This window comes from Caenorhabditis remanei, chromosome IV, assembly GCF_010183535.1.
Source record: "Caenorhabditis remanei strain PX506 chromosome IV, whole genome shotgun sequence".
Taxonomy (NCBI): Eukaryota; Metazoa; Nematoda; class Chromadorea; order Rhabditida; family Rhabditidae; genus Caenorhabditis; species Caenorhabditis remanei.
In genome coordinates, this window is record NC_071331.1 from 17792642 (window position 1) to 17807425 (window position 14784).

Sequence of the window (14784 nt, forward strand, 5' to 3'; positions counted from 1 at the left end):
ACCTAGGCCTGAAAAAGACCTAAGCTTGAAAGTTTCTGTTTTTTCAAGATTTTTTCAAGAAGAAGGTTTTCAACGTTTACAGAGATGTGGTTTCAAATTTTTAACTTTGATTTCTTTCCTATTATTTTATTTCTATTTTTCTAGAGAATATTTTTCTAGTCCTCATACATTTTTACGTCCTCATACATTCATTACGATGAACCACATTTTTCGACGAGTTTATTTAGTGTTCTGGAAATTTCAGAAAATTTCATAATTTTGATAGTTTGTTCAGCATCTCCCGATCAATTCATTTCTCCCCAATCCGCCAACTCACTTTATACATTACACTCGAGTAGAGAACACAACAAACAAGGAAGCAGAGAGAAGCAGACGAAATCTTGCCGATTTTCTCAAAATAAATGTTCAGTTTTTCAAACAATGGGCTTGGAAAACTCTACTATTTTTCAGCTTCCTTCGAATCTTATTATTCAGGTTTTGAAAAATGTAAGGTTGATATTTTTAGAAGTTGAAATAACAAAATGTCGATTTTAGTTCACATTTCAAGAGTGTTATAAAGTTCGTTTGACTTGTAAAACACTGAAAAAATTGATTGAGGAGAATCAGAAATACTTGGCGTCGACGGATATTTATCATATTGATTTAGTGAGTATTTTGCTTGAATTTGAGTTTGGAAATTCTTTTTTGAGAATTTTCAGGAAAGAAGACGTGTGAGAGCATGGAGAAACTTTTCATGGTGTGACCGCATTCCGTTCGAATCCATCGAATACATTTCGAAGTTTTTCTGTTTCGTGAATGTGAAGGTGTTGACTGTGGTTGGTTTTACAAAAAGAATTATTTAGCAAAGTTCCCACTGAATGATTTCAGAACAATTTGGATGAAGAGCTTTGTACCTTCTTGACTGAAAATGCTCAGAAGAATAAGTTAAGATTCGAGCAACTCAGATTGTTCCATTCTGTGAGTTTTTAAGAAATGTTTTTAGTTTCTATTTTATATTTTTCAGTTCTCAGCATCTCATGAATCCATATGCCAACTTCTCCAAGCTGCCAAATGTCGTGTCATCAACTTTGAAGCCGTGGAAAGTAATTTGCAACCGATTCATTTAGAGTTAGAGGGCTATAAAAAAGTAAGATTACTTTTAATTTTTTGATTCTGGAAATTAAATCATAGGGTTTCAGCTCAACTCTTTGTGTTTTGAAATGGATGACAGCATTGACGAGGAGTTTTATGATTCGATTTTGAACAATTGTGAGGCGAAAAAGTTCATTTTTCATTCATGCGATAGAATCCCTCAGAGATTTGTTAGAAATATGTTTGAAGTGAGTAAGTGTGGAGTGATAATCTGAAATCTGGATTTACAGCAATGGCTCATTGGCTCACGTGAACTGGAAGCGGTGCGTATCACCACCAATCAAAATTTTAACTTTGGTGATATAATTTCTGGGCTGAATATTCAAAATGTAGATAGATCAACATGGACAATGAAGAATGTAAAAGGAGATAAAGGTGCGTAAGGAGTGATAGACAAAGAAGGATGGTATTTAGCCTTTTTTCTCGATTTGAGTAGACCAAAATAGCTCAAGATTAGGGCTATGCAAATTATTTGAATTCTTGTTTTGAATGTTTGATCAGGGTGAACTGAAAACGTGGTTAAATAATTTGCCCAGCCCTGCTCAAGATACAACACTACTATGCATATTTATTTTCCTTTCAGCTACTATCACCATGCGACGTAATAACTTCCACTTCTTCGTCGCCTTCGAAGTGAACGATCACCACATCGAGGACATTCTCTACAAAATTCCATTCATTGAGTAATTCTTCTTCTTTCTCTCACTGTTCTCTATTGATCTACCGCAATAAAGTCTCCTTCTCTCTATTACCCCCAAAAAACGATACAAACGAAACACGACGTCTGTTGCTCGATTACGTCCATAAAGTTGCACAATCGTCGAGCAGACATGTTCTCTTCTCGTATCAATGACCCGATCTGCGTCTCTTCATCTCACGTACTATTTCCGAATGGGTTGGTTGTAATGAAGGTGACCCCTAACGAGAAGAGAGAGACGGGGCTCGGTTTTTGAAGAAAAAGAAAACTGGAGAGAGCGATCGGCCAGTTGCACGATTCGGATGAATCACCTCACTTTTTCTTTGATTTCTTCTTTTGCAATTAATCAAGCTCCGAGATGGAGGAGGCAGTTGGTGTTGGATTAGGATTAAGATTCCTGAGTTTCACACTTTTATAGTTCAGAAAAAAGGATTGAGAAAGGACTTCGGAATCGAGAGTTCATTTTCATGTTCGTAGATTTTTCTCCTTTCAATCTAGACGTTCCGCGACCATGAGTTCGTGACATTAGTCATTCAGAAAAGCTTATCATAGTTCTAGAATTCTCAGATCTGATCTTTCATTTTTCAACAGATCGTTCGGTTTTGAAATGTCTTGGTTCCAAGATGTCTCGTTTTGAAATGTATCCTAACCGTTTTAAATACATTTTTGTTAATCACTTGCAGAATAGCCTCGATTGTAAGTGTTTTTAGAAAATTGTGTCGACCTCTCAAAAACATCCATAACCGTACTCAACACCAGAAAATGTCTACTCTGTCTCCCTTAGTATCATAAACATTCATCTACGTGTACTTTAATGACTGATCTATTTGTTTTAGATATTTTCCCAGGAACACACTTCTAATCGTTCAGACCACCAACTGTTCGAATGACCACACTGTTGCTAGGTGTCTTGGCTGACCTGTGTGTGCGAATAGTCATCTCGCACATTTGAAAAATCTGGGTTCTTTGTTTTGAATTTTCTTTTCAAATTTTGGTTCAAAATGGCAACTTTTTGAATTCTGGAACCCATCTTTCTTTTTTTAATTTTCATCGATCCTTTTGGGGTGTAGATGTAGATCAATATTAATTCTCCTCTCTCAATTCGTTCGCTTCTCTTCACATCTGCTTCTCGAAGCTTCTAGACAAAAAAGATTCATTAAGAACCATGAAAAAAGTCTGTAGAATCTAGAATCCATTTGTCTTCTCCACCAGGCACCGGCCCTTTTGCCCCCTCTCCTCCCCGATTGCACATTGCACTCATTGATTCATTCTTCTTCTTCTCCACTCACATCTGGCGAAGGGGGCAATGTGGTGGATGGACAACTGTCCCCAGATGCCCTCACACTCTTTCTTCGTTTCTTCTACCAATCTTTCTCATTTCTTGTTACTTTCCTTCCTCTCCAATTTCAAATTTTTTCAGATGAGCCCATACGATACGTCGCCTTGGGCGACGCGGGCCTTATTTATAGTAGTAACATTATTGGCACAACTCACTTACTCACAAGTGTTGACCCCTTCCCAAATCACCATTTCTCATCGAAAACCAATTCATGCCACGTCGACTTGTGGAGAGATTCAAGGACAACCGGTGACTGAAATCTATTGTTCACTGACTGGTTAGTACTTCTAGTGTAATTTAAATCAAATACGGTTATTTCAGGATCCTCCCAATACACTCCACTGAACTCCTACTCGTATCAAGAAGACGATCAACAAAGATCCTGGTCTCCAGACAATGCAATTGTCCGCGGAGGACATGGATGCGGTCTTTGTAATGCTGGAAATGAGAACTCCCATCCGGCATCCAATATGGTCGATGGAAACAACAGTTGGTGGATGTCTCCTCCACTTTCTAGAGGTCTTCAACACAATGAGATCAATATCACTATTGACTTGGAACAGGAATTCCACGTGGCGTACGTCTGGATTCAAATGGCAAACAGTCCTCGTCCGGGAAGTTGGGTTCTTGAGAGATCAACAGATCACGGAAAAACCTATCAACCATGGTTCAACTTTGCTGAGAATGCGGCTGAATGTATGAGAAGATTCGGAATGGAATCCTTGTCCCCAATTTCTGAAGACGATTCTGTCACTTGCCGTACTGATCAAGCCAATCTTCAACCATTGGAAAACGCTGAAATGGTCATCAAGATTCTGGAACATCGTCCTAGTTCGTTGAAGTTCGCCACGTCTGAAGTCCTTCAAAACTTCACGAGAGCCACCAACATCAGACTCCGACTTCTTGGAACAAGAACTCTTCAAGGACATTTGATGGAAATGAATGAGTTCAGAGACCCGACTGTCACCAGAAGAGTGAGTTTATATAATTAATTAATTAGAAGATCATTACTTGATTATTTTATTTTCAGTATTTCTACGCTATCAAGGAAATCATGATTGGAGGAAGATGTGTTTGTAACGGACACGCTGTCACTTGTGATATTCTGGAGCCACAAAGACCAAAGTCTCTTCTCTGCCGTTGTGAGCACAACACTTGCGGAGACATGTGCGAGAGATGTTGTCCTGGATTCGTTCAAAAGAAATGGCAACCTGCAACTGCCCATAATAACTTCACCTGCGAGGCTTGCAACTGTTTCGGACGTTCCAACGAGTGCTATTACGATGAGCAAGTTGATCTGAACAAGCAATCCGTTGACTCGAAAGGAAACTACGAAGGAGGAGGTGTCTGTGTCAACTGTAGAGACAACACTGAAGGAATCAACTGTAACAAGTGCTCTTATGGATATTACCGTCCAGAAGGTGTCACTTGGGATGAGCCACAACCATGTAAAGCGTGCGATTGTGACCCCGATAAGCATACTGGATCATGTGCGGAGGAGACTGGAAAATGCGAGTGCCAAGCTAGATTTGTTGGAGAGAACTGTGATCAATGTGCTCCTGGATACTATGATCCACCAGAGTGTAAGCCATGTGAATGTTTCGTCAATGGAACTGTTGGAGATGTCTGCCTTCCGGAGAACGGCCAATGCCCATGCAAACCAGGATTCGGTGGAACATTCTGTGACACTTGTGCCGATGGATTCACAAATGTGACTGCTGGATGTGTGGAGTGTGTTTGTGACTCGACTGGATCCGAACACTCGAATTGCTCGGCAGCTACTGGACAGTGTGAATGCAAACCCGCGTACGCTGGATTGTCGTGTGACAAGTGCCAAGTTGGATACTATGGAGACGACTGTAAATGTGAGTTATCGTGATTAAACGTGATTTGATTAATCTAGTTTTCTTTCAGTCTGCAACTGTGATCCAATGGGAACTGAAGGAGGAGTCTGTGACCAAACAACTGGTCAATGTCTCTGCAAAGAAGGATTCGCTGGAGACAAGTGTGACCGTTGTGACATTGCCTACTATGGATACCCCAACTGCAAACAATGCTCTTGTGATGGAGCTGGAACGACATCCCCTGAATGTGACTCCACTTCTGGTCAATGTCCATGCAGTGGAAACTTCACTGGAAGAACTTGTGACAAGTGCGCAGCCGGATTCTACAACTATCCAGAATGCCGTGGATGCGAGTGTCTTGTATCAGGAGCCAAGGGACAAACCTGTGATAGCAATGGACAGTGTTACTGTAAGGGAAACTTCGAGGGAGAGAGATGTGACAGATGCAAACCAAACTTCTACAACTTCCCAATCTGCGAAGAGTGTAACTGTAATCCATCTGGAGTGACCAGAGACTTCCAGGGATGCGACAAAGTGTCTCCAGGAGAGCTCTGCTCTTGCAGAAAACATGTCACTGGAAGAATTTGTGATCAGTGTAAACCAACATTCTGGGATCTTCAATACCACCATGAGGATGGATGTAGAAGTTGTGAATGTAATACGAATGGAACAATCTCTGGATTGAACACTTGCGACCTGAAGACTGGACAATGTCTGTGTAAGAAGAATGCGGATGGAAGAAGATGTGACCAGTGTGCTGAAGGATTCTACAGACTTAACAGCTACAATCAACTCGGATGTGAGTCGTGTCACTGTGATATCGGTGGAGCACTCAGATCTGAATGTGATATTGAATCTGGACAGTGTAAGTGTCGTCCGAGAGTCACTGGACTCCGATGTGATCGTCCAATTGAGAATCACTACTTCCCAACTCTTTGGCACAATCAATACGAAGCAGAGGATGCTCATACTGAAGATCAAAGACCTGTCAGATTCGCAGTCGACCCTGAACAATTCGCCAATTTCTCGTGGAGAGGATACGCGGTCTTCTCCCCGATTCAAGAGAAGATTCTCCTCGATGTTGACATCACAAAGGCCAGTGTCTACCGACTTCTCTTCCGTTACCGTAACCCGACACCTGTCCCAATCACTGCTACAGTATCGATTGTTCCAAGATTCAGTCATACTCAAGACGTAGAACAATCCGGAAAAGCCACGTTCGCTCCTGGAGATTTACCAGCAATGAAAGAAATTACTGTAGACGGAAAACCATTTGTATTGAACCCTGGAAAATGGTCGCTTGCTATTGCCACCAAGCAGAGACTCTTTTTGGATTACATCGTAGTCCTTCCATCTGAATACTACGAGGGAACTGCTCTCCGTCAACGTGCTCCACAACCATGTCTCTCTCACAGTACCAAGAATACCACTTGCGTTGATTTGATCTACCCACCAATTCCATCAAGCTCTCGTCTCTTCGTTGATATGGAGAAGGTTCCATTCAACTATGTGAATGAAGATGGAACTACAACTGCTTTGGAACTTGTTCCAGTTGAGATCCTCCCATCTGAAATCACTGGACCGGCAGCTTTCGTCCGTGCTGATGAGAATCCAAGAACCGTCGAGGCTAAGTTGGATGTTCCAGAAACTGGAGAATACGTCGTCGTGATTGAATATCACAACAGAGAAGAAACCGATGGAAATGTGGGAGTCCTTGTTAACCAGGACGATAAGGAAGTGTTGAATGGAAATGTTGTTGTTCATCACTGCCCATATGCCACATTCTGCCGTGAACTTGTCTCTTCTGGAGGCACCATCCCATATATTCCATTGGAGAAGGGAGAAGCAACAGTTCGATTGAATATCAAACCAAATCATGAATTCGGATTGGCTTCTGTCAACTTGATCAAGAAGTCGGACTTCAGCTCAGAGTATTTGCAACAGGTTTGTTCAAAAACTTTGGCAATCTGAATGTGACAAATACATTTTTGAATATTTTCAGGTCCCAGTATGCATCCGAAAGGACGGAAGATGTGTTCCACAAAGCTACCCACCAGCATCTGAATCAGTTGTGACTGAAGCTGAGGCTGGATCAAATATGGATAAGTCAATCCTCGGAGACAAACTTCCGTTCCCAGTATCCAACTCCAAGGAAATGCGCGTCGTTCCTCTCGATGATGCTCAGGTAACTCAATATCCTAGCAGGACTCAAAAAACAATAACGTATTTTCAGGCGACCATCGAGATCTCAGGAGTCGTCCCAACACGTGGACACTACATGTTCTTGGTTCACTACTTCAATCCGGATAACACACCGATCAACATCGACGTTCTCGTCCAAAACGAGCACTATTTCCAGGGTGACTCGTGCAACACGCATGCTTGTTGTTTGTTTTTCTTTCGCACTTTTCTCCCCACTTTTCAGGTTTTTAGCACTTTTCCCCTTTTTTCGAGCACTTTTTTTGGCATTTCTGAGTCCACAGTGGCCCAAAAGTTCACTTTTTATTTCATTTTTCAAATTTTATAAGCACAAAGCACCCACCTCTGTCATCTTTCCCTATCCGTGCACCCCATTTCTCCCAGCACCGCATCTCCTTTTTCAGACAACAAGTACTCGTCGAGATTCCTTTTCAATGGTTCGTTGCATGTTGTTTTTTGTAGTTTGTAGTCTGTAGTCCCTCACAGCAATGTCCGTCTTGCACTAACCCTCACCATTTCCATCTGTGCAACTCTCATATTTCAGCTACCGTACCACTTGCATTCTGCCCATCTATCAGTGGATGTCGCGCTCTTATCCGAGACAAAGAACGACCAGAAGTTATCCAATTCTTCATGGATGACAAATACACTGCCACGTTCTACCACAATTCCAGCCAGAAAGGACCAATTTATATTGATTCGATCACTGCTGTTCCATACAACTCATTCAAGGATAAGCTGATGGAGCCACTCGCTTTGGACCTTTCGAATGATTTCTTGAAGGAATGTTCTGAAGAGAATTTGAAGAATCATCCAGAATCAGTCAGTGATTTCTGTAAACAAAAGATTTTCTCATTGACGACTGACTTCAATTCTGCTGCTCTTTCGTGTGATTGTGTCGCTCAAGGATCTGAATCCTTCCAATGCGAAGAGTACGGAGGACAGTGCAAGTGTAAACCGAATGTCATTGGAAGAAGATGTGAACGTTGTGCTCCAGGATATTATAACTTCCCAGAGTGTATCAGTGAGTTTTTTTTCTATTAACTTTGAATATTTACTAGAAATGTTTGGTGATTAAGCTGGCCTAGCTTTTCGGATTTCTATCGTAGGGGGAAGTCTTTGCAAACATGTTCACGGCGAGCTCATGTTCTGAAGTTTAGATAAAACTAATTCGATTAGAGAAAAGACATTTCAACTTTCTAACTTTAAAACTTCTCAGAATGTCAATGCAATGCTGGACAACAATGCGAAGAACGTACCGGACAATGCTTCTGCCCACCACACGTCGAAGGACAAACCTGCGACCGTTGTGTCAGCAACGCTTTCGGATATGATCCACTGATCGGTTGCCAGAAATGTGGTTGTCATCCACAGGGATCGGAAGGAGGAAACCTCGTCTGTGACCCAGAATCTGGTCAATGTTTGTGCAGAGAATCAATGGGAGGAAGACAATGTGATCGCTGTTTGGCTGGATTCTACGGATTCCCACATTGCTACGGATGCTCTTGTAATAGAGATGGAACTACTGAAGAAATTTGTGACGCCACGAATGCTCAGTGCAAGTGTAAAGAAAACGTTTATGGAGCTAGATGTGAGGCTTGTAAGGCTGGAACTTTCGATTTGTCGGCTGAAAATCCATTGGGATGCGTCAATTGTTTCTGTTTTGGAGTCACTGATAGTTGTAGATCAAGCATGTATCCAGTCAATCATGTAAGTTATTCAATTTCTTCAAACTTTATCACAATATTTCCTCTTTTTCAGATGTCTGTCGATATGTCTTCTTTCCTTACCACCGATGACAATGGAATGGTTGACAACAAGGATGATACTGTCGTCTACACTTCGGAAGAGTCTTCTCCTAACTCTGTCTACTTCATTGTCCCAATTGAGACCAAGGACTACACCACTAGCTACGGATTGAAACTTACTTTCAAGCTCTCTACAGTGCCACGTGGTGGAAGAAAGACAATGAATGCCGATGCAGATGTTCGTCTTACTGGAGCCAACATGACTATTGAGTACTGGGCAACCGAGCAACCAACCAATCCAGAAGAGCAGTTCACTGTCAAGTGTAAACTTGTTCCAGAGAATTTCTTGACTGCTGAAGGAAAGACTGTCACTAGAGAAGAGCTCATGAAAGTTCTCCATTCTCTTCAGAATATCACATTGAAGGCTTCCTACTTTGATCATCCGAAGACCAGTACTCTCTATGAATTTGGATTGGAAGTCTCTGAACCAAATGGAGCTGATTCAGTGATCAAGGCCTCCTCAGTCGAACAATGTCAATGCCCAGCCCCGTACACTGGACCATCCTGCCAACTCTGTGCATCTGGATACCATCGTGTCTCCTCTGGAAGTTTCTTGGGTGCCTGTGTCCCATGCGAATGCAATGGACACTCTGCCACTTGTGACCCAGATACTGGAATCTGTACTGATTGTGAACACAACACCCATGGAGATCATTGTGAATTCTGTGATGAAGGACACTATGGAAACGCTACTAACGGATCTCCATATGATTGTATGGCGTGTGCCTGTCCATTCGCTCCATCCAACAACTTTGCAAAGTCTTGCGACGTCTCCGAAGAAGGACAGCTTCTCCAATGTAACTGTAAACCAGGATACACTGGAGATCGATGTGATAGATGTGCTGCTGGATACTTCGGACAACCACAACAAGTAGGAGGATCCTGTGAACCATGTGCATGTAACGGAAACAACAACCTCACGGATTCCCGTGCCTGTCATCCAGTCAGTGGAGACTGCTATCTCTGTGAACAGAATACTGATGGAAGACACTGTGAATGGTGTGCTCAATGGTTCTACGGAGATGCTGTCGCTGCTAAGAACTGCTCTTCCTGTGAATGTGACCAGTGTGGATCTCAATACTGTGACAACAAGAGTGGAGGATGTGAATGCAAAACCAATGTTGAAGGAGACTCTTGTGATAGATGCATAGCAGATCACTGGGGTTTCTCGAAGTGCCAAGGATGTCAGGCTTGTCATTGTGGAACTGCTGCATTTAATACCCAATGTAACGTGGAGAATGGACAATGTACTTGCCGTCCGGGAGCCACTGGAATGAGATGTGAACATTGTGAGCATGGATACTGGAACTATGGGGAACATGGATGTGATAAGTGTGACTGCGAATCGGATCTATCGATGGGAACGGTTTGTGACGTGAGAACTGGACAGTGTCATTGTCAAGAGGGAGCTACCGGATCGAGATGTGACCAATGTCTCCCATCATACCTCAGAATTCCAACTCATGGATGTAGAAGATGTGACGAATGTGTTCATCATTTGATTGGAGACGTTGACAACTTGGAATTGGAAATTGATGTTTTGGGAACTGCAATTGCTAACATCTCATCTGCCACAATTGTTGGAGCCCGACTTGCCAGAAATAAGAAGGAATTCAATGATATCAATGAGATCACAAAAATGCTAAACGATGAGGAGAACTCGTTCGGTAACGTCTTCGGAGATGCTTCTGATATCTTGACGAACGCAACTCAAATCCTCAACAAACTCAACAGAACCAAGAATCACTCTAACAATACTGCAGCTGCTTTCAAATCTTTGACTGTAAATGGAACTGAATTCTTGAATGATGTCGCGAAGAAAGCTCAAAGAGCCCGTCAAAGTGTTCGCAGTCTTGCTGAAATTGCGCTTGCTATTGGATCATCTTCTAAAGCTGTCAACGTTGACCCGAGACTTTTGAGAGAAGCTGAAGAGACGTTGATGTCTCTTGAAGCAACTTCAGCTGATCCATACCCAGAGAAGGCTGAAAGTGTACCAGGAAAGCTCAAGGAGATTCAAGATAAGATTCAAGCAGAGACGGATAAATTGGAAGAACAGAAGAAGACTTTCGAGGCACAGAAGAAAAAGGCTGAGGATCTTGCTGCTTACTTGAACAGTGCTCAACAACTGCTCAAAGAGTCAAAATCCAAGGCTGATAGAGCTAACAATGTAAGTCTGAAAATAACGTTTTCAATTCATTATAATTTGTTTTTTAGCTTGCCAAGATGCTTCAACTCGCCAAGGTTCAAAACCTCGTTGCTGCCATCTCTGATGATCTTGAACGTGTCGACACCGTCAAGGGAGAATTCCAGAAGGTTAATGTAGCTATCGGAAACATCACTGAGAGCTTGAAAGACAATCGTGAAGCTATTAACACTAAACTCACTACTCTCAATGAGACGAGAAACGATTTGGCTGAAGCAATGGAAGCGGCGAAGAAGAGAGTGAGAAGAGATGAGAAGCCAGTTGATATGAAATTGGTTAATGCGAAGACTCATGAGCTCCATCTCCAATCAACCACTTTGAGACAAGCATTCGACAACAATAAAGACAATTCTGATCAAGCTTTGGAGGCTGCTAATGCTTACACTAATCTAACTGAAACTTTGAGAAGCGCCAAGGAAAAGATCACCAAGGCATTCGAGCTTCTCGAAGAAGAGTCGAAATATGCTGAAGCTGTTCAAGCAGCTAAGGATAAGCCGGTATCGGATGAACTCAAGGAAAAGATTGCTGAGCTTTCAAAGCAGTCTGCAATTGATGTGAAAGATGCAGAGAAGTTCAAAAGAGAATTGGAACAACTCACTGAGTTTACTGACAAGTTGAGAAAGAGAAAGGAGGCTGTGAAGGCTGGAATTCCAAAGTACAACAAGGAGACATTGGATAGCATTGATGATAAGGTCAAGGAGATCGAGGGATTGAAGGCTGAAGTTGATGGAAATATTGAAGAGACTCGTGCAAAGATTGCTGAAATTGCTGGAAAGGCTGAGGAGATTACGGAAAAGGCGAACAGTGCAATGGAAGGAATCCGTCTGGCGAGAAGAAACTCAGTCCAACTTCAAAAGTTGGCTCCAGTTGTTGTTTCTAAATTTGAAGAGCTCAAGAAGTTGTCTGCTGTGAGAACTGGAAAGGTGGACTCAATCAAGGATAAGGTTTTGAACGTCCGAGAAATGATTGCTGTCGCCCGTACTGCTGCGAATAAGATTAAATTGGGAGCTCACTTCCAGAAGGGATCTTCTCTTGATTTGAATATTGGACAAAGAGTTACTCGATCCGCTGCTCATGCTGATATCTCGTTCTATTTCCGTACCGAAGAAGAGCATGGAATCCCGTTGTTCTTCGGAAATGAAGAGACAGCCGTTGGAAGTCGTGCAGTGCCAACTGCTGATTACGTCGCCGCTGAAATTGAGTACGGTCGTCCAAAGGTTACTGTAGATCTTGGTGATGCTCCAGCTGTTGTTAAATTGGATACTCCGGTTAATGATGGATTGTGGAGAAGGCTCAACATTGAGAGAATTGGAAAGACTGTTAATGTGACACTCACCAAGCCAAACAGCGTAGAAACTGCGGAGACGAAGAGCTCAGTTGCCGGAGGAAACAAGAGTGTACTCAATTTGAATCAACAGATTTCCAAGTTGTTTGTTGGAGGTATTCCAACAACTGCTAGAGTGAGTTTTCCTTCTATAAAACATCTACTTATTCTCATTTTTCAGATCACAAAAGCTCTCTACAACCGTGACTTCGTCGGAGACATTGAACTTTTGAAACTTCACGGAGAACCAATTGGACTTTGGAACGCCCGTGAGAAGGGAAATGTCAACGTGAGCGGAGCCCAAAAGAAGCCGAAGATGACAGATAATGCTGATGAACTTGTGATTTCTTTGGATGGAGAAGGATACACTTCTTATAAACCAAGTCATTGGAATCCAAGAAAGGCCACCAAGATTTCGTTGTCATTCTTGACTTTCTCTCCACATGGAACTCTGTTCTTCGTTGGAAAAGATAGAGATTTCATGTCTCTTGAGTTGTCGGAAGGAAACGTCAAGTTGTCTGTAGATCTTGGATCAGGAGTTGAACAATGGATTACCGATTCTTCGAGTTATAATGATGGAAAGTGGCATACAGTTTCGATTGTTAGAGAAGAGGTGAGCATTACTAATATTTTTGAAATTTTCCCAGCCTAGAATGTTCTATTTGTTCCTCTAATTATTCCGTTTAATAACTCGCCTTTCTGCCCTAGAATTAACGGACCAGGATTATGGCTCCACACAAAAACCCTCTAATTATTGACCGCAAATTTCGCAAGCAACAAACCATAAACAATGTTTTCAGAAACACGTCAAAATGATGATTGATGGAGAAACTGAAGTTCACGAAGGAGATGTTCCTGGAAAGGATTCTGAGATGTCTGTCACTGAGTTCCTCTACATTGGAGGAACACCATCTGGACTATCTGTCAGAACGACAATTGTTCCACTCCGCGGATGCATCAAATCTGTGAAACTCGGATCAGATGACGTTGATCTTGAAGCGACTCATGCATCGAAGGGAGTTAGAACTGGATGTCCACTACACACAGTCCGCACTGTATCATTCTTGTCTGACAGAACTACAGCTGGATTCAATAATGCTACTGAATTCTCGGAAGATGTTTCAGTTACTTTCATGTTCAAGACGAAGGCAATTCGTCAAACATCTTCTCTCTTCACTGTTAACGACGATGAAGATTCAGTTCTTAGCGTCACAATTAACGAGGAAGGAATCTTGACGGTGACAAGTGGAGAAGACGTGGCAACTCTCGAGTTGGCAGCCTCTCCAGATGAGAAGTGGCATTATGTATCCATCAGAAAAACCAAACAGATTATCAGAATCGACGCTGATGACTCATTCTCCAATGAAGTCACCAGAAAGCATGCCGATGACTCCAATCCAGACGCCAGTTTCCTCTCCGCTTTCTTCGGAAAATCTGGAGAGACACCGTCATTTGTCGGATGCATTGGAGACGTTACTCTCAATGGAAAACTCCTGGACTTCTCTAGATCTGATATCAAGGAGATTTCTTTGAATGGGTGCTCTTTGAGTGATGATGAGAATGTATCCACTACTTCGACAACAACAACTGCTGCCCCAACTGATGCTGATGTAGCTGTGCTTCCAAACGACGATGAGGAAGAAGAGACGACGACGACGACACCAGCAACGACTACTGAAGAGCCAACAGAGGCGCCAGCAGAGGTAAGAGTTTCACATTCGGTGTCTCCAGGGTTACCTAGAATCCTATATTCCCCCTTAATTACCGACTCTTGAAGATGAAAGACCAGCCGATTTATGTTCCTCCGAACGCGAAACGTGACTCCTCCTATCATTTCTCAGATCACTTTGAATTTGTGGATTTATCAGTGAGACTTGTTCCTCAGTTCTTTCTAACGCTATTCTTCAGTTCAACTCTATCTCTCTATTTATTCCCAAATTCTCAGTTCATTTACAACGCTCACCCTGAAAAAGCTAACTCCCAGTTTTTACGTTTTTACTTTCAGTTCCTGATTGGTTTTTCAGTTTCTTATCTTTTATATTTCAGGTCAGACCAGATGGACACTGTAGTCTTCCACAAGACGCCATGATCCAGTTTGAGGATGCCGAAGGATTCAACTTTGGAACTCAACAACACAGCAGAATTGAATATGATGTGCTTCCGGAGGCTATCGACAAGAGCGGAGAGTTCACTTTCAAGATCCGACCAACTGCTGATAATGGAATCGTCTTTATCGCCA

General features: G+C 42.3%; 2 protein-coding genes across 2 annotated transcripts; one reads left to right on the forward strand and one right to left on the reverse strand.

Moving 5' to 3' along the window:
- Nucleotides 1–420: 420 nt before the first annotated feature.
- On the forward strand, nucleotides 421–1818 carry GCK72_014950 (uncharacterized protein; the record flags this gene model as incomplete). Its single annotated transcript, XM_003108602.2, has 8 exons — nucleotides 421–486; nucleotides 535–645; nucleotides 699–815; nucleotides 868–957; nucleotides 1004–1126; nucleotides 1179–1319; nucleotides 1362–1506; nucleotides 1715–1818. The coding sequence occupies 8 exons, from the start codon at nucleotides 421–423 to the stop codon at nucleotides 1816–1818; spliced, it is 897 nt and encodes a 298-aa protein (XP_003108650.2).
- Nucleotides 1819–13845: 12027 nt separating this feature from the next.
- Nucleotides 13846–14379, reverse strand: GCK72_014951 (uncharacterized protein; the record flags this gene model as incomplete). The annotated part of the gene is made up of 1 exon (XM_053730551.1): nucleotides 13846–14379. One exon carries the CDS (start codon nucleotides 14377–14379, stop codon nucleotides 13846–13848), a length of 534 nt encoding a protein of 177 aa, XP_053585323.1.
- Nucleotides 14380–14784: the final 405 nt, after the last annotated feature.